The sequence below is a fragment of the Drosophila takahashii genome, chromosome 2L (genome assembly GCF_030179915.1).
Source record: "Drosophila takahashii strain IR98-3 E-12201 chromosome 2L, DtakHiC1v2, whole genome shotgun sequence".
Taxonomy (NCBI): Eukaryota; Metazoa; Arthropoda; class Insecta; order Diptera; family Drosophilidae; genus Drosophila; species Drosophila takahashii.
In genome coordinates, this window is record NC_091678.1 from 8,166,875 (window position 1) to 8,194,113 (window position 27,239).

Below are 27,239 nucleotides of genomic sequence, written 5' to 3' on the forward strand. Positions count from 1 at the left end.
TTTATAAACTTGCCCTACGCTTACCTGCTGACCTGAGTTGAACTTCGACCCATGCTAAGCTTATCAACTTTCTGCGATAGGATGTTTTTCTATTTAAGCACAAGTTGGGGCTCAAAAAACCAGAGTCTTGCTCGAAAAGTGGCCATGGTAAGTCGCAAATACTTTCTATACTTTTCCGTGAGTAATCCATTCTGTGTGTGTAAACAGAGCGGTGGCACAGAATTAACAGAGCAGCGGCAGAGTCATTCGCCTGTTCCTAAGAAGCGCTACTTTTTTGGCTAACACTGCATTAAATCATCATATTTAAATTACGTTTTTTAATTGCAGGAAATGTTAAGATTTTTTATTTTGTTTGCATTCTACCAAGCTGTAAGTGCAGCTCTGGATGAGGGTGAAACTAAACTTAGTAATAATTCATCCATAGAGTCTGGACAAAGCAATATTGATTATCCTGATTATCCGGAAATCTGCTGGCTAGATCCTTTTTTGCCGGGATGTCCATATGGTCCCAATATTGGGTCAACGACCACTGAGTCTACAACACAGGAAACAACAACCAAAAAGACTACCTCAGAGCCTACAACTCAAAAGACAACAACCATTAAAACAAATACGAAGCCAACCACTGAAAAGACAACTACTGTAAAGACTACCACAGAACCAACAACTGAGAAAACGTCAACTCAAAAGACAACAACTATTAAAACAACTACGGAGCCAAAAACCGAGAAGACAACTACTGTAAAGACTAGCACAGAACCAACAACCGAGAAGATAACTACCGTAAAGACAACAACAGAACCAACAACGTCAACTCAAAAGACAACAACTATTAAAACAACTAAGGAGCCAAAAACCGAGAAGACAACTACTGTAAAGACTAGCACAGAACCAACAACTGAAAAGACAACTACTGTAAAGACTACAGCAGAACCAACAACTGAGAAAACATCAACTCAAAAGACAACAACTATTAAAACAACTACGGAGCCAACAACCGAGAAGACAACTACTGTAAAGACTACAACAGAACCAACAACTCAAAAAACAAGTACTGTAAAGACTACAGCAGAACCAACAACTGAGAAAACATCAACTCAAAGGACAACAACCGTTAAAACTACTACAGAGCCAACAACCGAGAAAACAACTACTGTAAAGACTACAACAGAACCAACAACTGAAAAGACAACTACTGTAAAGACTACAGCAGAACCAACAACTGAGAAAACATCAACTCAAAAGACAACAACTATTAAAACAACTTCGGAACCAACAACCGAGAAGACAACTACTGTAAAGACTACAACAGAACCAACAACTGAAAAGACAACTACTGTAAAGACTACAGCAGAAGCAACAACTGAGAAAACATCAACTCAAAAGACAACTACTGTAAAGACTACCACTGAACCAACAACCGAGAAAACAACTACTGTAAAGACCACAACAGAACCAACAACTGAGAAAACGTCAACTCAAAAGACAACAACTATTAAAACAACTACGGAGCCAAAAACCGAGAAGACTACTACTGTAAAGACTACCACAAAACCAACAACCGAGAAGACAACTACAAAGACTACAACAGAACCAACAACTGAGAAATCATCAACTCAGAAGTCAACAACCGTTAAAACAACTACGGAGCGAACCAACGAAAAGACAACTACTGTGAAGACAACAACAGAACCAACAACTGAAAAAACATCAACTCAGAAAACAACAACCGCTAAAACAACAACGAAGCCAACCACTGAAAAGACAACAACCACAAAAGTCACAACCGAGCCGACAACCACAAAGACTACCTCTGAGCCTGCAACTCAAAAGACACCAACTACTACCAGAGAACCAACAACTGAGAAGACAACTACTGTAAAGACTACAACAGAACCAACAACTAAGAAAACATCAACCCAAAGGACTACAACTGTTAAAACAACTGCAGAGCCAACAACCGAGAAGACAACTACTGTAAAGACTACCAAAGAACCAACAACCGAGAAGACAACTACTGTAAAGACTACAGCAGAACCAACAACTGAGAAAACATCAACTCAAAAGACAACAACTATTAAAACAACTACGGAGCCAACAACCGAGAAGACAACCACTGTAAAGACTACCACAGAACCAACAACCGAGAAGACATCTACTGTAAAGACTACCACAGAACCAGCAACTGAAAAGACAACTACTGTAAGGACTACAGCAGAACCATCAACTCAAAAGACAACAACTATTAAAACAACTACGGAGCCAACAACCGAGAAAACAACTACTGTAAAGACTACAACAGAACCAACAACTGAAAAGACAACTACTGTAAAGACTACAGCAGAACCAACAACTGAGAAAACATCAACTCAAAAGACAACAACTATTAAAACAACTACGGAGCCAACAACCGAGAAGACAACTACTGTAAAAACAACCACAGAGCCAACAACCGAGAAGACAACTACTATAAAGATTACCACAGAACCAACAACTGAAAAGACAACTACTGTAAAGTCTACAGCAGAACCATCAACTCAAAAGACAACAACTATTAAAACAACTACGGAGCCAACAACCGAGAAGACAACTACTGTAAAGACTACCACAGAGCCAACAACCGAGAAGACAACTACTGTAAAGACTACAACAGAACCAACAACTGAGAAAACAACAACTCGAAAGACAACAACTATTAAAACAACTACGGAGCCAACAACCGAGAAGACAACTACTGTAAAGACTACCACAGAGCCAACAACCGAGAAGACAACTACTGTAAAGACTACCACAGAGCCAACAACTGAAAAGACAACTACTGTAAAGACTACCACTGAACCAACAACTGAAAAGACAACTACTGTAAAGACTACCACAGAACCAACAACTGAAAAGACAACTACTGTAAAGACTACAGCAGAACCAACAACTGAGAAAACAACAACTCGAAAGACAACAACTATTAAAACAACTACGGAGCCAACAACCGAGAAGACAACTACTGTAAAGACTACCACAGAGCCAACAACCGAGAAGACAACTACTGTAAAGACTACCACAGAGCCAACAACTGAAAAGACAACTACTGTAAAGACTACCACTGAACCAACAACTGAAAAGACAACTACTGTAAAGACTACCACAGAACCAACAACCGAGAAGACAACTACTGTAAGGACTACAACAGAACCAACAACTGAGAAAACAACAACTCGAAAGACAACAACTATTAAAACAACTACGGAGCCAACAACCGAGAAGACAACTACTGTAAAGACTACCACAGAGCCAACAACCGAGAAAACAACTACTGTAAAGACTACCACAGAGCCAACAACTGAAAAGACAACTACTGTAAGGACTACCACTGAACCAACAACTGAAAAGACAACTACTGTAAAGACTACCACAGAACCAACAACTGAAAAGACAACTACTGTAAAGACTACAGCAGAACCAACAACTGAGAAAACATCAACTGAAAAGACAACAACTATTAAAACAACTACGGAGCCAACAACCGAGAAGACAACTACTGTAAAAACAACCACAGAGCCAACAACCGAGAAGACAACTACTGTAAAGATTACCACAGAACCAACAACTGAAAAGACAACTACTGTAAAGACTACAGCAGAACCAACAACTGAGAAAACATCAACTGAAAAGACAACAACTATTAAAACAACTACGGAGCCAACAACCGAGAAGACAACTACTGTAAAAACAACTACGGAGCCAACAACCGAGAAGACAACTACTGTAAAGACTACCACAGAACCAACAACTGAAAAGACAACTACTGTAAAGACTACCACAGAACCAACAACTGAAAAGACAACTACTGTAAAGACTACAGCAGAACCAACAACTGGGAAAACATCAACTCAAAAGACAACAACTATCAAAACAACTACGGAACCAACAACCAAGAAGACAACTACTGTAAAAACAACCACAGAGCCAACCACCGTAAAGATTACCACAGAACCAACAACTGAAAAGACAACTACTGTAAAGACTACAGCAGAACCAACAACTGAGAAAACATCAACTCAAAAGACAACAACTATTAAAACAACTACGGAACCAACAACCGAGAAGACAACTACTGTAAAAACAACCACAGAGCCAACAACCGAGAAGACAACTACTGTAAAGATTACCACACAACCAACAACTGAAAAGACAACTACTGTAAAGACTACAGCAGAACCAACAACTGAGAAAACATCAACTGAAAAGACAACAACTATTAAAACAACTACGGAGCCAACAACCGAGAAGACAACTACTGTAAAAACAACCACAGAGCCAACAACCGAGAAGACAACTACTGTAAAGATTACCACAGAACCAACAACTGAAAAGACAACTACTGTAAAGACTACAGCAGAACCAACAACTCAGAAAACATCAACTCAAAAGACAACAACTATTAAAACAACTACGGAGCCAACAACCGAGAAGACAACTACTGTAAAGACTACCACAGAGCCAACAACTGAAAAGACAGCTACTGTGAAGACTACCACAGAACCAACAACTGAAAAGACAACTACTGTAAAGACTACAGCAGAAACATCAACTGAGAAAACATCAACTCAAAAGACAACAACTATTAAAACAACTACGCAGCCAACAACCGAGAAGACAACTACTGTAAAAACAACCACAGAGCCAACAACCGAGAAGACAACTACTGTAAAGACTACCACAGAACCAACAACCGAGAAGACAACTACTGTAAAGACTACTGCAGAACCAACAACTGAAAAGACAACTACTGTAAAGACTACAGCAGAACCAACAACTGAGAAAACATCAACTCAAAAGACAACAACCGTTAAAACTACTACAGAGCCAACAACCGAGAAAACAACTACTGTAAAGACTACAACAGAACCAACAACTGAAAAGACAACTACTGTAAAGACTAAAGCAGAACCAACAACTGAGAAAACATCAACTCAAAAGACAACAACTATTAAAACAACTACGGAACCAACAACCGAGAAGACAACTACTGTAAAGACTACCACAGAACCAACAACTAAAAAGACAACTACTGTAAAGACTACAGCAGAACCAACAACTGAGAAAACATCAACTCAAAAGACAACAACTATTAAAACAACTACGGAGCCAACAACCGAGAAAACAACTACTGTAAAGACTACCACAGAACCAACAACTGAAAAGACAACTACTGTAAAGACTACCACAGAACCAACAACCGAGAAGACAACTACTGTAAGGACTACAACAGAACCAACAACTGAGAAAACAACAACTCGAAAGACAACAACTATTAAAACAACTACGGAGCCAACAACCGAGAAGACAACTACTGTAAAAACAACCACAGAGCCAACAACCGAGAAGACAACTACCACAGAACCAACAACTGAAAAGACAACTACTGTAAAGACTACAGCAGAACCAACAACTCAGAAAACATCAACTCAAAAAACAACAACTATTAAAACAACTACGGAGCCAACAACCGAGAAGACAACTACTGTAAAGACTACCACAGAGCCAACAACTGAAAAGACAACTACTGTGAAGACTACCACAGAACCAACAACTGAAAAGACAACTACTGTAAAGACTACAGCAGAAACATCAACTGAGAAAACATCAACTCAAAAGACAACAACTATTAAAACAACTACGCAGCCAACAACCGAGAAGACAACTACTGTAAAAACAACCACAGAGCCAACAACCGAGAAGACAACTACTGTAAAGACTACCACAGAACCAACAACCGAGAAGACAACTACTGTAAAGACTACTGCAGAACCAACAACTGAAAAGACAACTACTGTAAAGACTACAGCAGAACCAACAACTGAGAAAACATCAACTCAAAAGACAACAACCGTTAAAACTACTACAGAGCCAACAACCGAGAAAACAACTACTGTAAAGACTACAACAGAACCAACAACTGAAAAGACAACTACTGTAAAGACTACAGCAGAACCAACAACTGAGAAAACATCAACTCAAAAGACAACAACTATTAAAACAACTACGGAACCAACAACCGAGAAGACAACTACTGTAAAGACTACCACAGAACCAACAACTAAAAAGACAACTACTGTAAAGACTACAGCAGAACCAACAACTGAGAAAACATCAACTCAAAAGACAACAACTATTAAAACAACTACGGAACCAACAACCGAGAAGACAACTACTGTAAAGACTACCACAGAGCCAACAACTGAAAAGACAACTACTGTGAAGACTACCACAGAACCAACAACTGAAAAGACAACTACTGTAAAGACTACAGCAGAAACATCAACTGAGAAAACATCAACTCAAAAGACAACAACTATTAAAACAACTACGCAGCCAACAACCGAGAAGACAACTACTGTAAAAACAACCACAGAACCAACAACCGAGAAGACATCTACTGTAAAGACTACCACAGAACCAACAACTGAAAAGACAACTACTGTAAGGACTACAGCAGAACCAACAAGTGAGAAAACATCCACTCAAAAGACAACAACTATTAAAACAACTACGGAGCCAACAACCGAGAAGACAACTACTATAAAGATTACCACAGAACCAACAACTGAAAAGACAACTACTGTAAAGTCTACAGCAGAACCATCAACTCAAAAGACAACAACTATTAAAACAACTACGGAGCCAACAACCGAGAAAACAACTACTGTAAAGACTACCACAGAACCAACAACCGAGAAGACAATTACTGTAAGGACTACAACAGAACCAACAACTGAGAAAACAACAACTCGAAAGACAACAACTATTAAAACAACTACGGAGCCAACAACAGAGAAGACAACTACTGTAAAAACAACCACAGAGCCAACAACCGAGAAGACAACTACTGTAAAGACTACCACAGAGCCAACAACCGAGAAGACAACTACTGTAAAGACTACCACAGAGCCAACAACTGAAAAGACAACTACTGTGAAGACTACCACTGAACCAACAACTGAAAAGACAACTACTGTAAAGACTACCACTGAACCAACAACTGAAAAGACAACTACTGTAAAGACTACAGCAGAACCAACAACTGAGACAACATCAACTGAAAAGACAACAACTATTAAAACAACTACGGAGCCAACAACCGAGAAGACAACTACTGTAAAAACAACCACAGAGCCAACAACCGAGAAGACAACTACTGTAAAGATTACCACAGAACCAACAACTGAAAAGACAACTACTGTAAAGACTACAGCAGAACCAACAACTGAGAAAACATCAACTCAAAAGACAACAACTATTAAAACAACTACGGAACCAACAACCGAGAAGACAACTACTGTAAAAACAACCACAGAGCCAACAACCGAGAAGACAACTACTGTAAAGATTACCACAGAACCAACAACTGAAAAGACAACTACTGTAAAGACTACAGCAGAACCAACAACTGAGAAAACATCAACTGAAAAGACAACAACTATTAAAACAACTACGGAGCCAACAACCGAGAAGACAACTACTGTAAAAACAACCACAGAGCCAACAACCGAGCAGACAACTACTGTAAAGATTACCACAGAACCAACCACTGAAAAGACAACTACTGTAAAGACTACAGCAGAACCAACAACTCAGAAAACATCAACTCAAAAGACAACAACTATTAAAACAACTACGGAGCCAACAACCGAGAAGACAACTACTGTAAAGACTACCACAGAGCCAACAACTGAAAAGACAACTACTGTGAAGACTACCACAGAACCAACAACTGAAAAGACAACTACTGTAAAGACTACAGCAGAAACATCAACTGAGAAAACATCAACTCAAAAGACAACAACTATTAAAACAACTACGCAGCCAACAACCGAGAAGACAACTACTGTAAAAACAACCACAGAGCCAACAACCGAGAAGACAACTACTGTAAAGACTACCACAGAACCAACAACTGAAAAGACAACTACTGTAAAGACTACAGCAGAACCAACAACTGAGAAAACATCAACTGAAAAGACAACAACTATTAAAACAACTACGGAGCCAACAACCGAGAAGACAACTACTGTAAAGACTACCAAAGAACCAACAACTGAAAAGACAACTACTGTAAAGACTACCACAGAACCAACAACTGAAAAGACAACTACTGTAAAGACTACAGCAGAAACATCAACTGAGAAAACATCAACTCAAAAGACAACAACTATTAAAACAACTACGCAGCCAACAACCGAGAAGACAACTACTGTAAAAACAACCACAGAGCCAACAACCGAGAAGACAACTACTGTAAAAACAACCACAGAGCCAACAACTGAGAAGACAACTTCTTTAAAGACTACCACAGAACCAACAACTGAGAAGACAACTACTGTAAAGACTACAACAGAACCAACAACTGAGAAAACATCAACTCAGAAGACAACAACCGCTAAAACAACTACGGAGCCAACAACCGAGAAGACAACTACTGTAAAGACGACCACAGAACCAACAACTGAAAAGACAACTACTGTAAGGACTACAGCAGAACCAACAACTGAGAAATCATCAACTGAAAAGACAACAACTATTAAAACAACTACGGAGCCAACAACCGAGAAGACAACTACTGTAAGGACTACAACAGAACCAACAACTGAGAAAACATCAACTCAAAAGACAACAACCGCTAAAACAACAACGAAGCCAACCACCGAAAAGACAACAACTACAAAAGTCACCCCCGAGCCGACAAACACAAAGACTACCTCTGAGCCTGCAACTCAAAAGACAACAACTATTAAAACAACTGCAGAGCCAACAACCGAGAAGACAACTACTGTAAAGACTACCAAAAAACCAACAACCGAGAAGACAACTACTGTAAAGACTACAACAAAACCAACAACTGAGAAATCATCAACTCATAAGACAACAACCGTTAAAAATACAAAAGAGCCAACAACCGAGAAGACAACTACTGTAAAGACTACCAGAGAACCAACAACCGAGAAGACAACTACTGTAAAGACCACAACAGAACCAACAACTGAGAAAACGTCAACTCAAAAGACAACGACTATTAAAACAACTACGGAGCCAACAACCGAGAAGACAACTACCGTAAAGACTAGCACAGAACCAACAACCGAGAAGACAACTACTGTAAAGACTACATCAGAACCAAAAACATCAACTCAGAGGACAACCACCACTAAAACAACAAACGAACCAACCACTGAAAAGATAACGACTACAAAAACCACCACAGAGCCGAAAACTACAAAGACACCCACTGAGCCTGCAACTCAAAAGACAACAACCATTAAAACTACAACAGAGTCAACAACTCAAAACACGAACACTGTGAAGACTACAAAACAGCCAACCACTGAAAAAACTACAACCCAGACGACAACAACTGAAAGGACTACTGCGGAACCTACCACAAAGAAGACAACAACAGAAAAAACTACGCATGTGCCTACAACAAAAAGAACAACTTCTATAAGGACATCCGCGGAACCAACAACGCAAAAGACAAGTACAGCCAAGACTACGAAAGAGCCAATAACACAAAAGACAACAACTGAAAGGACTACTCGTGAACCAACAACTCGGAGAACGACAACTGTTAAGACTACTGCGGAACCTACCACAAAGAAGACAACAACAGAAAAAACTACCCATGAGCCTACAACGAAAAGAACAACAACCATTAGGACTACCGCGGCACCAACTACGCAAAAGACAAGTACAGCCAAGACTACGAAAGAGCCAACAACACAAAAGACAACAACTGAAAGGACTACTCGTGAACCAACAACTCGGAGAACGACAACTGTTAAGACTACTGCAGAACCTACCACAAAGATGACAAGAACAGAAAAAACTACGCATGTGCCTACAACAAAAAGAACAACAACTATAAGGACTTCCGCGGAACCAACTACGCAAAAGACAAGTACAGCCAAGACTACGAAAGAGCCAACAACACAAAAGACAACAACTGAAAGGACTACTCGTGAACCAACAACTCGGAGAACGACAACTGTTAAGACTACAGCGGAACCTACCACAAAGAAGACAACAACAGAAAAAACTACGCATGTGCCTACAACAAAAAGAACAACTACAATAAGGACATCCGCGGAACCAACAATGCAAAAGACAAGTACAGCCAAGACTACGAAAGAGCCAACAACACAAAAGACAACAACTGAAAGGACTACTCGTGAACCAACAACTCGGAGAACGACAACTGTTAAGACTACTGCGGAACCTACCACAAAGAAGATAACAACAGAAAAAACTACACATGAGCCAACAACGAAAAGAACAACAACCATTAGGACTACCGCAGAACCAACCACGCAAAAGACAAGTACAGCCAAGACTACGAAAGAACCGGCAACACAAAAGACAACAACTGTAAGAACTACCCGTGAACCAACAACTCGGAGAACGACAACTGTTAAGACTACTGCAGAACCTACCACAAAGAAGACAACAACAGAAAAAACTACACATGAGCCAACAACGAAAAGAACAACAACCATTAGAACTACCGCAGAACCAACCACACAAAAGACAAGTACAGCCAAGACAACGACAGAGTCAACAACACAAAAGACAACAACTGAAAGGACTACTTGGGAACCAACAACTCGGAGGACGACAACTCTTAAGACTACTCGTGAGCCAACGACTCGGAGGACAACCACTGAAAGGACTACTCGTGAGCCAACGACGCGGAGGACAACAACTGTTAAGACTACTGCAGAACCTACGACAAAGAAGACAACAACAGAAAAAACTACCCATGAGCCAACAACGAAAAGAACAACAACCATTAGGACTACCGCGGAACCAACCACGCAAAAGACAAGTACAGCCAAGACTACGAAAGAGCCAACAACACAAAAGGCAACAACTGAAAGGACTACTCGTGAACCAACAACTCGGATAACGACAACTGTTAAGACTACTGCGGAACCTACCACAAAGAAGATAACAACAGAAAAAACTACACATGAGCCAACAACGAAAAGAACAACAACCATTAGGACTACCGCGGAACCAACTACGCAAAAGACAAGTACAGCCAAGACTACGAAAGAGCCAACAACACAAAAGACAACAACTGAAAGGACTACTCGTGAACCAACAACTCGGAGAACGACAACTGTTAGGACTACTGCAGAACCTACGACAAAAAAGACAACAACAGAAAAAACTACCCATAAGCCTACAACAAAAAGAACAACAACCATCGGGACTACCGCGGAACCAACTACGCAAAAGACAAGTACAGCCAAGACTACGAAAGAGCCAACAACACAAAAGACAACAACTGAAAGGACTACTCGTGAGCCAACGACTCGGAGGACAACAACTGAACAAACTACCCATGAGCCAACGACTCGGAGGACAACAACTAAAAGGACTACTCGTGGGCCAACAACTCGAAGGACAACAACCGTTAAGACAACAACTATGAGGACCACTGTAGAACCTACGACAAAGAAAACAACAACAGAAAAAACTACCCGAGAGCCAACAACGAAAGGAACAACAACCATTAGGACTACCGTAGAACCTACCACACAAAAGACAAGTACAGCCAAGACTACGACAGAGCCAACAACAGAGAAGACTACAACTGAAAGGACAACTCCTGAGCCAACAACTCGGAGAACGACAACTGTTAAGACTACTAGTGTGCCAACGACTCGGAGGACAACAACTGTTAAGACCACTGCAGAGCCTACGACAAAGAGGACAACAACAGAAAAAACTACCCGAGAGCCAACAACGAAAGGATCAACAACCATTAGGACTACCGCAGAACCAACCACGCAAAAGACAACTACAACCAAAACTACCACAGAGCCAACAACGCAAAATACAACAACTGATGGGACTACTCATGAGCCAACAACCACGGTATCACCAGCTACCGTACCACAAGAAATCCACCATCATATCCATCATCACAGGCCCGCTGATCCCGGACAGTCGTTTCTTCCACTTCCTAATCTTCCCCCTCTACCGCTGCCACTGCCCTGGCCCCCTCTTCCTCTTCCCGAATTACCTCCACTACCTCTTCCAGAATTTCCTCTTCCCTTGCCTCCTTTACCTCTTCCCTTGCCTCCTCTACCACCCGCGTTGCCCCCGTTGCCCCTGCTGCCACCACTTCCATCATTGCCAGAAGTTAATTTAACATCAATATCGTTACCAGAAATTGCACTTCCCAATCTTCCACCTCTGCCACAATTGCCGAATCCTTTCGGTGCGCTCCCGAATTTCTTTTGGCGATCGTTAAACACTACAAATGGGTCACCCACTGTAAAATAAATGTTATTAATTCAGAGCTACTTCATTAAATATCAGTATTCAGAGCATTATAAAAAAATTGAAAGGATTTAATGATGCGCGAACAAACCTATTCAACTGCGATAAAACTTCCCGACTTATTGCTTGCACTTCCGGGAAAGCCGTTTCGATATTAAAACCCTTTACTTGGTTTAAGAAGTCTTTTTTTACTTAAAACTTATTTTAAATTAAAAAAGATGTTACTAAAACTTTGAAAGATGCGAGATGTGCATAAGTATTTATTGATTTACATTTAAGCTGTTTGTGAGAATTACCATAAAACAAGAGCGCCCTTATGGCTTCACAAATGCTGAATAAAGTAATTTAAGTAGTACTTGTAAGGGCTTTCCTAATAAAATCTACGACTGCTTATAAAACATTCAATTTCTTTATTATCTTAAACATGGAGGAAATACAGTGCCCCCCTGCTACAAAATTGTATAATCCGGCAATCTTCAACGGACCCTAATTGGTTATCCGATGGACAAGGCCCTTGACGTATATTATATTAACGTATATTAATTTTGTAATCTGCTTTTTTTTTAAGCGACAACTCTTAATATTAAATTTCGGCATGACAAAAGATAGGACACCGGGACTTATTTCTACCAATTCGATATTAACGGAAATTAATTTTTGAAATATATAGTTGTATTTCTTGAAACTGAAATGGTATTTAAATATGGTATTTTTACTGTTATCGGCGCGGCCCTACTGACCGATAGGTTAAAATTACGGCTATCGATGGTCTTGTTATTGTTTTGATTAATTAAATAAGCGTACAAAATGAATTGTATTTATTGCGAATTACCAGGAATTTAAGGTGTCCCTTTAAAAGTATTCCTGCTACTTGGGTGACACTTGTCTTGGAGCCCCCCACGAAAAGTCAAGTTCAAGACCAGAACTTCGGGATTCCCCGCAGTCATAGATTGTTATTACTCTTTAAGCCGGTTTAAAATCAGAAAATGCGGTTTCTTTACGCCTGCTTCGTAATCGTGCTGTGCGCCCTGATCTTCTGCGAATACGTGGCGGACTTTGTGGTTATGCAGAAGTGCCGGTGGCCGGAGATTAAGCGGAAGAAGTATGTGGACGATCCGCTGCGGGCGATGATCCTGGCGGATCCGCATCTCCTGGGACCACATCGTGGCCACTGGCTGGACAAGCTGTACCGGGAGTGGCACATGACACGCGCCTTCCAGGCGGCATCGCGTCTCTTCCAGCCGGACGTGGTCTTCGTCCTGGGTGACTTGTTCGACGAGGGCGACATGGTGAGCGACAAGCAGTTCCAGGAGTACGTGTGGCGCTACCTCAAGATGTTCCACCTGCCGCCGGGCATTCCGCTCATCAGTGTAGCAGGCAATCACGACGTGGGCTTCCACTACAAGTTAGTTAATTAGATATCAATCTATATATGATCTCTAAACCACATTCCTTTCCAGAATGCACCCCTTCTTCATGTCGCGCTTCGAGAACTATCTGAACAACTCCTCGGTGAACCTGTACACCATCAAACAAATCCATTTCGTGGTGATCAACTCCATGGCCATGGAGGCCGATGGCTGCATGTTCTGCACCCAGGCCGAGGATGAGCTGAAGAACATTTCGCGGACGTTGCACTGCATGAAGTATCCGCTGGAGGCGGAGTGCGCTCGCACCAGGAGGCATCCCTATAGCCAGCCGATCCTGCTGCAGCACTTCCCAACGTATCGAATTTCAGATACCATGTGCGAGGAGCACGATGCTCCTTTCATCGAGACTTACCGCGAGCGCTTCCATGTGCTCTCCAAGGATGCCACGGATATGCTGGGCGAACTGCTCAAGCCGAGATTGGCATTCGCCGGCCATTCGCATCACTTTTGCCACAGTGTCAACCGGCTGGGCATCGATGAGTACACAGTGGCCTCCTTTAGCTGGCGCAACAAGGTCAATCCCAGCTTTATGCTGGTGGGTATTATATTTCATTCTTATGATTGTAAGTCCCTTAACTAATATTACTTGTAGGCCACTATCACCCCGGACGACTACGTGGTTTCCAAGTGCAAAATGCTGCCGCAACAGTTTGTCTTCAACAGCTACCTGAGTGCCGGCATCCTCTGCTTCATGGTCATCGCATTGCAGCTCGGCAAGTGGATCAGGAGCAGAGGACAGTCCTCGGAGGCGGATCATCGGAAGGTCAATTAGTTGTATGTACGAGCGAGCCTTTACGAGGCACATCCTCTTTTGTGATTTACGCCTGATTGGGGCTTAGTTTAGACTAGATACAGCCAGATTCCAGATTCCAGACTCAGATCCCAGATCCAAAAAGAGGTCATATCATTCCTGCTGCTGCTTCGCAATCGCTTGACTATATTCTAGGTGTAAACAATTCGGACAGTGTGTGTATGATCTATTTATTGAATTTATCACAGACATTATGTTTGTTAGGTCACACGGAATACATAATGAGACACAGTCTGCTGACTACAAATCGAAAATGCCAAAGAATAATGCTTGAACATAAGCTGGAAAGTGAAGAACAGATACGAACAGAACAATTAAATAAAGCTATATTATAATACAATAACTACACTACGCTAATGATTGTGCACTCTGGAGATTGAGATGCAGATTCATAGGTTCCTGTACTTCGGTTTGTGTTTTCCAATCCAATAGCTGGATCACATTGTACTAGACTAGGCTATTTTTTAAGGTAACTACCACAACTACTACTACAAACTAGGCTAACAAAACAGGGTGTGTGGAATAAATGGCCACGGGATTAGGATTAATTCCATTAAGTTTGGCACAGGTTATAGTTATTTTAGGATACGTTCAGAAGGTTTTTGTGCGCTTGCGTATGAGGATTGCGACCAGTGAAGCACTCCTTTGGAAGAAATCTGAAAGAAAGGTTTTAGTTTCAGTCTTTAAGAGTAGGGTAATCATTTCTGTACCTGTGAATCACTGGTGATATTAGATCCGGATCCAGAGTCTTGATATTCGTGGGTTTGGTTACCAGGGAGACCAGTGCACCCACCACGATGACTGTGGCCACGCCAATGGGATTTATCCAGTGGTAGGACAGCCGGTACAAAGGGAAAACTTGCTCCTCATCTACCCATACATTTTCCCTAAGTGTTACATTACCCACACATCCCTCAACGGAAACGGGAAGCTTCTGGGAATTCAATTCCCCGGCTGCAATGGTAAACTGCGTTCCAAAGGATATCCAACCGGCGAGCAGAGCACTTGCAATTCCGCCCACAGCAGTGCCCACAGTATTGGCCCAGGGAACGAGCATTCCCAGGGTGAACAGGCCAAAAGTGGTTCCAGCTGCGATGGCCGTCATTGAAGTGCAAATGCTCAGGATGCCACTCAACTGTTCCAGGACAAACACCAGTGAGAGGGCCACTAGACCAAGCACTATAACAGTGGACTTGACCAAAATGGTGGAGGCTCTTTCACTTGGTTGCATCTTGAAGCAGCCGCGAACTATATCCTCCAGGATCACCAAGGAAGTCGAGTTGAGAACCACGGAAAGCGAACTCAAGGCAGCTCCGAATATGCCAGCTATAAACAATCCGGACATTCCATAAATGTGACCCACACTCTGGACGACAAAGAGGGGAAGCAGTTGATCGTCGTGCTGTGAATCAGTAAAGGTAAGCTATGATACAAAATTATATACAATTTACTGACCGTTATAAGTCCCGCACTTAGAGGATCACAGTCCTTGTACATCTCAAAGATAAGCAATCCCACGTAACAACAAACCGAGACGAAGGCAGCCACTCCAATTGTGAAAATGGCCATGGAAGCACGTGCCTTTTTCAGCGAGGGAAGAGACATGTATCGCTGAACCATCGTCTGATTGACGGCATTAAAAGAAGTCCAGTACGAGAAGCCACCGATAAGAACGCTCCAAACGGTGTGACGAACATATGGCGAGGGATTCGTATTGTTGAAAATCAATCGACCACCCTTGGCGGCATCATCGAAAAGGACATTTAAGCCCTTGGCGTAGACAGTTGCCAAAATAGCAACGGCAAGAACGGAGAGGAACATTACCAGCACCTGCCAGGCATCCGTGTGGACCACTGCCTTTATTCCTCCCTGAAAGTAGAAAAATGTGAATCATCATTGCAGTCATAAATTCCAAATAGCAAACTTACCACAAAGGTGTAGAAAACACACACGACCACAATAACCACTGCAATCACATGCAGATTAATGCCGGATACTGCAAGATTATCAAAAGATTAGAGGAGTATTTCAAACAATCAACAAATATACCTTACCCTGATTCAAAGCAATCGCTGGCACATACACAATAAAAGGCAGAAACAGTATCTGAAATCAATGATTACTTAGATAATGCAACTCGACCTTAAACTTTTACTTGCCTCATCCAGTATAAACATAAACGATGCTATACTTCGTATGACCGAATGAAAACGCATCTCCAAGTACTGAAAATAAAGTCATCTTTAAGCATTAAAATAATTTACTTTTAGGATTTGTTAGTAGGCATTACTGGCAATAAATTGGAGTAAGAAAGCTAGCTTATGTTGGCTATTTCGGTTATATTAATTGCTTGAACACAACTGTCAAGTGGCAGCAAAATACTTTGCAATTAATCATATCGGACCCATGGAGACACAGAAAAAACGTCGCAACAAGTGGGCTAGAGCAAAGTCCAAGAAATTCCACTTCAGGAGGGTGGTCTCCGATTCTCAGTTAATTAAAGTGTTCACTACGCTTTCCGTTCATTGATTGCAAATAAATGAAAGAATGAAAGGGGGAAGAAGGAAATCAATGAGAAAGTGTCTTATTCTTATCAACAACTAAGGACTGACTTCTCTATTTTTAATTTTAACGGACGTTTAGTTAATTGAAAAAATTCAATATTCATAATTTTTAATTTTTTTTATAACAAGCTCTTAAAAAAATTGTGGAAGCTGTAAGATATTTTCATTTAAAAAACTTTCTCATTAGACACTTGAAGTTTTTTACTTATACTGTAGCCATGAGCTTCCCGACTTATTAGATTGTAAATCAATAAATCAGTTTCTAGTATCTACTAATATATACCTCATACGAAGAGCCTACTTGAAGAGCCGAGAATACGGGTATGTAGACATAGGAGACGGCAATGCCTTGGAGAACGATTGCGATGGCTATAAACCAATATTGCGTGCCATAATTGTAGATTTCCGAGGTGGTGCCCAGTATCGTGACGCCAGATATATAGCTGGAATTAAAAAAAGGGTACAGATTACAGGGATTCCCAGAGGGTGAGATATCATCAACGTTACCTGGCTATCAGGCTCATGGCAACGGGAAAAACTTTCAGATTGCGTGACCCGAGCAAATACTCGCTCATCTTCTCAGATCCGAAATCGTGCTTTCGCCTCTCTGTGGTCGGTAGAGTGGGTTCCGCCTCCTCGAGCTTCCTCTTGCTCTTCCTGTAATTAACCCAATTGTTTGGCACTGCATTGTAGAATTAAAGGTCACTCACTTGATGCACCCGAAATAGATTCCCGTGCCGGTGGACAATACGATCATGCCCAGGAAAACAATGTAGTCCACACTGCCGAACCTGAAGTTTTCCATGCCCTTCTTTTCCACCTATCGAGTGGAATACGATTTAAATATTTTATTTACATGTTGTATAAAAGTCCAACGAGGCAAATGGGAACCAATCTAATATCAGCTGGTACTGAGATTCTAAATCTTTATATCTTCTGTATGAACAAGTGCGCGAAATGGTTTTAAAACCCGTATAACGATTGCCTGTCTGGGATTGTAGGGGTGTAATTCTTATTGCAGTAGTTTATCTAAATGGGTTATAAAAAGAAAATTAGATTCGCCCAACTACTCGAAAACAAACTGTTCCAAAACTTTTAGGGATAAAGCTTTTAAAGTAAAACCTCTATAAAATTCCACGCTAATGACAATTATCTCGTTTCGTTTATTTATTTATTACCTCCATACATTTTTATCTCGGTTTGTTCTCCTTATTTCGCTCATTCAAAATGTCACGGCTTAATTTTATTAAGGTGAAGACTTAAGTCTCTAAACCCACAATTCTACATGTGGAGTCATGGGAATCAGGTCTTATCAGCAGGTGCCTGCTTATTATTCATCAAATATCAAATCAAAGCGGTCTGGCCAATCTCAATGGGGGAGAGACTTTAACCCATTATTTAATGTATTATTTAGTTGAAGTGTTTTACAATCGTATACAAGATTACTAAACATTATAAGCTAATAACATGTTCAGGACACTTTTACATTCTTCAGGTTATGTATAAAAACATATTAAATTTGCATACCAAAAATTCCGGTCCTATTTGGAATGGTTATTAATATTGGGATTTCCCTTTCTTTTTTAGGTGAAAATACCGAGCAGACGATTTTTAGCATAAAATTGCATTAATGTGATATTTCGTCTGTGATTTCAGTTCATTGACTGGCCAATACGAAGATCAATCGGAACCGAATCGAATCTCAGTTCGGAGAGAAGAGACTTTAACCTTTTACGCAATATCTCGAGCAGCATTATCGCCCTGGACTTGGACTTTGTAACACAGATGCCGGGTCCCCCGCTCCTCAGCTAACAAATAGCTTTCAATATTTGGGACCGGCGAAAGGTGCGAATACGTACCGCTTCCATATTGCTGAGGACCGGCAAACGATGGGCTCTATGAAGGTGGGGGTGGTTTCCAGAACTGGAGCAGCAAAGCCAAGTGGAAAATTGTGCGTCCCTCACGAAAATCAACACCAAAGCAACACACGATAAACGGCCCGCAACGGCGAACTACCAACAAATCCGCGAAACGTAATGAAAATTGTCTTGTGGCATAAGGGGTCAATGGATTCCGATTCCGTTTAGTTTAATGGGTTTTGGAATGGTTTTGAAATCGTATATTTATTACACCGAACACAACATTGTAGTACCAAACTCGAAAATGTAAATCGCTGCGGGGAAAACGAGAGTGAAGGGAAAGTTTTATCGGTCTGTTCTGGGCGCTTCTGCCGATTCTTTCAAGTCGAAAATACGAGCGTACGAAAGTGAAATATTCCACGTCCGAACCGAAGCAACAACATCAACCGATTCCGCTTCCGAACTGCAACTGATGTGTACGAGCGAGTCGAAAATAAGAGCCACTGGGCCAGCTGCTTGACTAAACCAGTGGGATCAAGGGATCCGAATGTTATATACCCACTACCCAATCTATAAGATGGGGGGTACCCTTAAACCGTAACCCTATGAAGAGCATTTAAATCGGCACACTTGGAAATTTTAAACATATTTTAAGTTCTAACATAATTTGTATTATTTAAATGCATTATTAGGAACATAATATACCCCTGTTCTCTACGAGTACTGGGTCCAAAAAGCTCCCTCTCCCACCCATTTATTTTGCCTGTGGGTAGAGAGAGTGAAAGAGCGGCACCGTGTAACTGTGGGATTTGTGAGAGGGGTTTTGGCGAGAGTACGAGGTGGGAGAGAGAGCTTCCCGTGGCTTTTGTAATCTTCACTGTATTATGTCAATGCGAGTGGTTACTTGACCATTTGATCAGCTAATGGAGCTATTAACGGAACTTATACGATGAGAGATGCATTCAACAGTAAACACAAAATAAGTATTGTTATATCCGTTTTTTCATTTAATTTGTAAACTAGCAAATCATTAAAAACTATACCAACTCAAAATATTTATAAACCATATTATATTTTAAATTTTGAAAATGAAACCAACGCAGCTGGTTTGGCATGCAAATCAACATGAAATTGTTTTTCTGTTTTTTTTTTTATTTTTTGTTTTTATTTGTATTTATCTGTTTGTTAAAATCAACAAAATCACTCCACGTTGAGATGTATCGCATTGAGAATGGAGCCTTTCATAATAATAAAAGAATATTTTCTTCAATGAAACACTTATCAAAATTAAATTTAAGAAATATTTTTAAACAAGTGTTTTACTTACCTAAGAATCATTGGCGACATCAGATACTAGTGGAGAGTTTGTAATTTGATGGGTTTAGTCATAATGGCAACGAGAGTTCCCATTTCTTCTACTGTGCTCGCTCCAATAGGATTTATCCAGTGAAGAAAATGTCACTTAATGTCACGACTTTGTGAATTCAGTAGTCCCGATACTGGGCGATGTTTTGGCCACCAAATCGAAAAAGTCAATCAATAGCGAGTGACAAGTCTTCATGGGAGAACTATTTAGAATGAGCAACCACAACAGATAATTGCACAATTGTCAGTGTCAGACTTTTGCCACCTCTCCATTCGCAGTGCTCCCTGAGCTTCCAATGCGAAATGTAATTGGATTAGGCAGCAACCAAGTCCGAGACCCAGTCTCAGTCGCAGTCCCAATAGCAAAGGGAACACTCGTTGGTGCTCCAGATGACCACCGAATCCGTAGTCCTCGGTTCGGGATTGCATAACCTGGCAGCATGAGCAGGACGAACCACTCGAAGTTTGTTTTCCAGAGGAAAGCTAGTGTCGGCAGCAAGAGTAGCCAGCTAATTGATTATGAACGCATCCAGGGAGACTTGGAAGTGGTGGTCCCGACAGCTCCGCCTCCACCAGTTGTCCAGTCTAGTGGAACCCAAGGTAAAATCAAGTTGAAGCTAAGCTCGGCGAAGATTTCCCTGCGGAAGAGCTCGCAGGTTCCGAAGAATACTCTTCAGGCGGCACCTGTGCCAGATGCAGTGCGTCGCAAGTCAGCACCACAGCTCTTTACCTTCACCATTGCTCCCAAAGTGGAAGCCAATTCGGAAGTGCTACCTCCATCAGTGCCTAAGCTACCTGTTTTTACGCCGAAAAGTTTCATTCGACGGTCGAGGACTTTGGGTTTGGCCAATGGCTCGCGAGCAGGGATTCCTGGGTTAACCACTGAGGACCTGGGACTGCAGGACAGTGGCAGTGGCAGTGAACCCACCAGCAGCTTGGCCGGAGGTGGTAGTTCGACTTCACCCGAATCCCTACTGGATCACATTCTCAGTGGAGCCTCCTCCATTTCCGTTCAAAGCAGCAGCAGCAGTCAGGCCAGCAATGCCACGGTGGCGCAACCTATTAAAGCCAAGGAGCAACTGCATCCGAAGAGGCTGCTCAGCTTGAAGGCTTCTCCCGAGCTGAGGATATCCCCTCCCACACCAGACACCACTCAACCCAAGCTGCAGATGCTACCGCAACTTCTGCTGGCAGGCTCGCCAAGACCAGAGATCTTCGATGCACCATCACCACTGGTTAGGAGTCCATCAAGATCTCCGGCGAACTCTCCTGGGGTCTCCCCATCACCCAGCATCACCTTGAGACCCAGTACGCCTCCAGAGAACACCATAACCTTCACGGATGATCTGAAGTGCGGCATCTGCCTGGATGTCTATACGGATCCCAGGACCCTCTACTGCCTGCACTCCTTCTGTTTGCAATGCCTGGTAAGCGAGAACTTCAAGGACGAATCCTTGTGGGATCAGGATCCCTCCCGTAGCGAGGATCCCTCGAGCTACAGCCTAAGATCGGAGATGGGTGGATCCAGTGCGGAACTCACGGCTACCGTTTCACCCGCCAGGCAGCGAGGAGCCAGCTTAAGTTTAAGACGAAAGAAGTCCATGGATCGTTTGGTGATCAGGGTGAGATTGAAAGACTTCTTATTATGATAATGGAGTTAGAACCTCTTCTCTTTAATAGTCCAAGAGTGAAGGCAAGCGATCGACCAGTTCCTTTGGCACCCGGTTCACCGGAAGCTTCGTGAGCGATGCACCTTCTCGATGCATCCGTTGTCATAGCTGCAACTATCCCACGGATCTCCCCTTGGGTGGAGTGCGTCAGCTGCCCCAGAACTATTTGCTAGTAAGACGGATTGAGGCGTTGCGATTACAGGCTGGAGAGGATGTCATCTCCAAGGTGTGGTGTTCCCTTTGCACCGAGGAGATCAGTGTAAGGATGTTTAAGTCACTGGTCCACTCTCCTTCTTCCTTATCCTCTTTCCAGGCCACCTATCACTGCATTAGCTGCACCCTGAACCTCTGTACCCTGTGCAAGGAGGCACATGAGCGGCAACGGAGCACCTCGAATCACAGGATGAGAAGCATCCTGGAACTGAGACGTGCCAGGAAACAAAAGCAGCAGCAGCTGGGATTGGGAGACAGTAGCAAGCTGGTGCTGCGATGTGGAATTCACACCAACTTTGAACTGAAGGCATTCTGTACGCAATGCCGTCAATTGGCCTGCACCGATTGCTTGGTTCTTCTCCACAAAGGACATCGACATGAGACCATAGCCCGGGCAATTGGACATCAGGGAAAACTCCTCAAAGAAGCCACAGATCAAACTCGTCCACTGTGTCAATATGCAGAGCACTCCATTGAAAGGCTGAACGAGATCGCCCGGGGAATCAACAGCAGATGCGACGACATCCAGAGTCAAGTGGAGCGGTATATGCAGAACTACATCGAGGCCTTGGAAGTGCATCGTAGAACTCTGCTCCAGCAAGTCAGCAGGGCCAGGGAGTCTAAAGTGGAGGTTGTACTTAAGCAGCAACTGGATCTGGGTGAGATTTCTAACTATTCTAGTAAACCACTAGTTAGCTGAGCTGATCCCTTAGAGAAACGAACGCAACAGGCCCTGGATGCAGTGCGATTCAGCCAAGAGCTTTGCGAGATTGGCGCAGATGTGGAGATTCTGAGTTATGTGGCCATACTTCTCAGACGATTGGAGTATTGTCAACAGTTTAAACCACCAGTGGATCCGAAAGTGGGTTAATCACCTGTTAATTTGTAAAACCTATAACCAAAGTATCTTAATTTCTTTCCAGATCTCCGACTCTCTACACTTCCTACCCAAAATCAGAGCTCCATCGACGAAGGACCAGCGCGATATCCCTCTGTATGGAATCATCACCATGCAGGTGGTGGAGCCCGGCCTGTGCACCTTGGAGTGGGAGGGCTTTTCCCAGCTGCGACTTCACAAGAAGGCCGATCTTCTGCTGCACTCTCGAGATGCCGATGGAGTTTCCCTCTGCCACGGCGGCCTGGAGATCAACTGCATGCTGAAGTACAAGGACTCGACCTCCAAGTTCCTGCCCGTAGAGGTGTCGGATAATCGGGATGGCACCTACAACATCTCATTTACGCCCGACGCCCAGGGAGCCTTGATCCTAACGATCACGATCAACGAGCGGCCCATCAAGGGCGGTCCTTTCACCTTCCAGGCGCGTCAGGTTCGTCCGCATACGGGGATATACCACTGCTGCTCCTTCTGTTCCGGAAAGGGCAACCGGAATGTCATGTGCTCCTGCGAGGGGCGAATGCCAGGATACAGTGGCTGTGGTCATGGCCATGCAGGACATCCGGGGAGACGTCACTGGTCCTGCTGCGGCAATGTCCTCGAGAACTCGGAATGCAATGTGGCCAATAAACTTCTAAATAACTAGGAAGCATGGAGGAATGCTATAACCCGTGGACCATGGTGAAACTATACAAGGTGGTCTCGTCCTCTTTTGAGGACTTTATCTTTATCTCATTCGATCGCTTAAGAGAGACAGAGAGGTAAACATATTTAACGTCCTCAGCAGAGCTGACGAGACCACCTTGTATAGTTTCACCATGCCCTGGACTACCAAATGACCGGCTTTCGCCTAAACCATTTCAGAGTGCATAAAGAGGTTTTGAAATTGTATCAAGTGGACATCAAATGACCTCTTCTTGCCACATGCTCAGCACATGCGCTTGAGACCCCGACCTTGGACCAAATAGATTGCAACATTAGATTAAATGACTTGTATAGGCTCCAGCTGAACATAGGTTTTGTTTATTCGTTGAAAATGGACAGTAATATAAATATAGTCCGAGGTTTCAAAAGTTGTTGGGGGGGAGAAGGTTTTATAATCGCCTGCATGGTGGCCAGACATAATTCTAAATGTTTTTTTTCGTTAGATGTACGAGTCCTTTTTGACTCTAATGATGCCGCAACTTCGTCGAAAATCTTAATCCTCATTATCCGAGTACCAGGACAGACGCTCCTCGTAGAAGTGGATGACCATCTGCGGGATTTTTATATTGGCCACTGAAGAGGGCACCATTTCGGCCTGGTCGACGCCTTTGAACTGAATTAGGAATGTCAGGCGGCCGTTGTTGTCTGAGGCCCCCAGGATCTTCTCGGCCTCCAGGCCTCGGTCGAATCCGGTAGAGCCGGAAATGGAAATGCCGCCATCCTGCTCCGCATCTGTTGTACGTTTTGATTTGTTGCCAGCGGGTGCTGAGGAAAAATTGTAGCAATACGATTTTTTGAGTTGTATATATGAGTTATTTGGGGATGTCACAGAAATCTCTTCCAACCAAAGATATGTGGAATTTGTCTTTCGGTTTTTCAACCTGTGTACCCATTTAACATAATTTAAGAATACGGGAGCACGCTATAATTGAGTGTCTCGACTATCAGATACCCGTTACTCAGCTAAAGGGTGTGCGAGAAATATGGAGATAACCACGCAGGAAAGCCACTTCTCGCACGCTCGCCTCCCAGCGACATATGATTATTTGGTAATAACTTTTTAATGAATTGTCCGATTTAAAACAAGAGAGAACGCTATAGTCCAGTTCCTCGACTATTAAATACCTTTTACTCAGCTTAACAACTTTAATACATTTCAAATAATTTAGATTTTGCATTAACATATTGCGAATTAGAGTGACCAGCTTTTTCCAGCACCAGCAGCAGTGTTGAGCACGCGGCGAAGGCGCCATTTATGGCACGAAATTAGTACTGCTTATACACAAAACTGTGGGCGCCACAGCTTTTTGCGGTATGTGGGCATTACAGGGGGCGTAGCACCTTGATAAAACAAACTTGCGCTGCGTAGGAACCTTTAGAATCTGCTTGCTTAATGCCAATCCTCTAGGTTTTATAGTTTCCAAGATCTCAGTGTTCTTACAGACGGACAGACAAACAGACAGACATACGGACGGTACTTTGCACGAATACAATATACCTTATTACTCTACAACAGCGGTCGGCAGCGCCCTATTAAGTGAGCATAGGGTTTTGTTCTGCCGCCGCGCTGCTCGCACATGTATAACGTAGAACAGCGGTCTGCACACACACATCGATGAGCTGCCCAGTGCAAATTACTCACACAAATATAAAACAAAATGTCAACGTATGTGTGTGCCGACCGCTGCTCTACAAGTAACGGGTATAAAAGGTATTATCTGATGAAAAAAACTCGCGTTTCGCAGGAATCCATAAAATCAGCACGATAGTTTCCAAGATCTCAGCGATCAATCGACCAGACATAGACTGTCATTACTAGATCGACTCGGCTATTGATCCTGATCTTCTTCCAGTTTCACACTTTCCATTGAGTACAATATACCCTTTTACTCTACGAGTAACGGTTATAAGAATATTCACATGTCATTCCAAGGGAAAATAATTCTATTAATAATACCGAAAACTATTGACTTTCTTTAAGTAGCGTTTTAAGTGGTTATCTACACTAGAAGGAGATCAAAACCTATTAAAAAAAAATAGGACTATACAACTAAAAATAACGTCGCAAACAGTCTCATAAATTTGCAACCCTGAATGTCTCTCTCGAGTGAGAGATAAGAAGTAACTGTGCTGTCCTCTCTCTCTCTCTCTAAAATGTAAACAAATCAAATGTAAGAAAGCGGGCTGTGTAAATTTCTTTCTCTTTCTGGCACATGTATTTCTTATGGGAAAAAAGTTCGCTGTAGCTTTTTGTCTGCTTCTTTCGTAACGTTAAGCTGGGATTTATTAGTTTCACTAATGGAATGTCGATTGTAACCATTATTTACTGTAGCTTCCATTTTGCGCGGCAAAATTGAGAGTTAGTGTAGAGAAAATAATACTAGGTACACTCGATTGAGTGGCCCACTTCAAAATTTCCCGTAGAGGGGTTGCCTACCTGCTGGCTCTTCGGACTTTCGCTTGCTGGCCGCGGGCCCAGATGTGCTGACGCGTCCTGTGGTTTCCTTGGCCTTCGCGCTGCTGTTGGGACGATCCTTTTTGGAAGCCGCTGCCTTTTCCTACGGACCAAAAAATTTATGTAATTGCAACCGGAGCGAGCACAACTGTACCCGGCATCGTACGGCAGCCACACTTACCTCGTCCTTGCGGCTCAGCTCGTACTGTTGGATGAGATCCTGGCAGTCGAGATTGCTCTCCGGCTCCCAGGTGTTCTCCGTTTCGGCGTAGCCCTTCCATTTGAGGTAGTACTCCACCTGCGGGTGGAAAATGCCGTTTTAGGACCACAAGAAGCAGCAGTACACGGATCACTCACCTTGCCCTTGCGCACCCGCCGGTCTATGATCCTCTCCACGGCGTACTCCTCCTCCTCCTCGCCATCCGAACCCTTGCCGGAGCTCTCAGGATTGTCGGTCTTCTTGCCCATTATGTTTGTAATTTAAAAACTTCGCACGGTTGAAAAAAAAAAAAACGATACAAATTTGCACAGCCACACGCACACAAGCACATGCAAGAGAACCCTTCAGTCGCTTTTTTTTGTCAGAACAGAAACCGCCGCCACTTACCACTAGTTGTAGTTTAACACTTTATTTAAACACTTTCTTCTTGACTTAATATTAAAGCAGCAGTTGCTGACGCTAGGAGAATATTCAACAAAATGATAACTCTGCAAAAAAAATGCGCGTTCTAAAGTGACGCCGGCCGAACAGTGTGCCAAAGTGCCGACGGTTTGCCAACACTGTGTGAAAATAAATCGATAGCTGTGATTTATAGTAATATAAAGGGTATTCTGTTACTGTTCTGTTCATTTAGAATTGGTTAAATTTTAACCAGGCGTTTCTTAAATATTCGATTTTATTTTATTGATTTAAAAGGAGCGATTTTTGGT

General features: G+C 42.6%; 5 protein-coding genes across 5 annotated transcripts; 3 read left to right on the forward strand and 2 right to left on the reverse strand.

Annotated features, from left to right (window-relative positions):
- The first annotated feature begins 127 nt into the window (after positions 1 to 127).
- Positions 128 to 12,731, forward strand: Muc30E (Mucin 30E). Its single transcript, XM_070213847.1, has 5 exons — positions 128 to 147; positions 328 to 1,091; positions 1,164 to 1,356; positions 1,819 to 5,352; positions 5,383 to 12,731. The coding sequence occupies exons 1-5, from the start codon at positions 145 to 147 to the stop codon at positions 12,343 to 12,345; spliced, it is 11,457 nt and encodes a 3,818-aa protein (XP_070069948.1). The 5' UTR covers positions 128 to 144; the 3' UTR covers positions 12,346 to 12,731.
- A 363-nt stretch (positions 12,732 to 13,094) lies between these two features.
- PGAP5 (Per1-like protein PGAP5) lies at positions 13,095 to 14,926 on the forward strand. Its single transcript, XM_017150251.3, has 3 exons — positions 13,095 to 13,747; positions 13,803 to 14,307; positions 14,365 to 14,926. The coding sequence occupies exons 1-3, from the start codon at positions 13,329 to 13,331 to the stop codon at positions 14,542 to 14,544; spliced, it is 1,104 nt and encodes a 367-aa protein (XP_017005740.2). The 5' UTR covers positions 13,095 to 13,328; the 3' UTR covers positions 14,545 to 14,926.
- SLC5A11 (Sodium/solute co-transporter-like 5A11) lies at positions 14,735 to 19,140 on the reverse strand. Its single transcript, XM_017150250.3, has 10 exons — positions 19,007 to 19,140; positions 17,858 to 17,967; positions 17,655 to 17,804; positions 17,431 to 17,590; positions 16,743 to 16,808; positions 16,638 to 16,689; positions 16,512 to 16,579; positions 16,039 to 16,452; positions 15,294 to 15,985; positions 14,735 to 15,239 (listed from the first exon to the last, which is right to left on the reverse strand). The coding sequence occupies exons 1-10, from the start codon at positions 19,013 to 19,015 to the stop codon at positions 15,164 to 15,166; spliced, it is 1,797 nt and encodes a 598-aa protein (XP_017005739.2). The 5' UTR covers positions 19,016 to 19,140; the 3' UTR covers positions 14,735 to 15,163.
- Positions 19,141 to 20,647: 1,507 nt separating this feature from the next.
- On the forward strand, positions 20,648 to 23,832 carry LOC108063231 (E3 ubiquitin-protein ligase TRIM45). The gene is made up of 5 exons (XM_017150266.3): positions 20,648 to 21,993; positions 22,052 to 22,300; positions 22,355 to 22,913; positions 22,968 to 23,116; positions 23,178 to 23,832. Exons 1-5 carry the CDS (start codon positions 20,812 to 20,814, stop codon positions 23,793 to 23,795), a joined length of 2,757 nt encoding a protein of 918 aa, XP_017005755.2. The 5' UTR covers positions 20,648 to 20,811; the 3' UTR covers positions 23,796 to 23,832.
- A 306-nt stretch (positions 23,833 to 24,138) lies between these two features.
- Su(var)205 (Suppressor of variegation 205) lies at positions 24,139 to 27,074 on the reverse strand. The gene is made up of 5 exons (XM_017150267.3): positions 26,917 to 27,074; positions 26,667 to 26,796; positions 26,491 to 26,607; positions 26,292 to 26,412; positions 24,139 to 24,619 (listed from the first exon to the last, which is right to left on the reverse strand). The coding sequence occupies exons 2-5, from the start codon at positions 26,775 to 26,777 to the stop codon at positions 24,348 to 24,350; spliced, it is 621 nt and encodes a 206-aa protein (XP_017005756.2). The 5' UTR covers positions 26,778 to 26,796; positions 26,917 to 27,074; the 3' UTR covers positions 24,139 to 24,347.
- Positions 27,075 to 27,239: the final 165 nt, after the last annotated feature.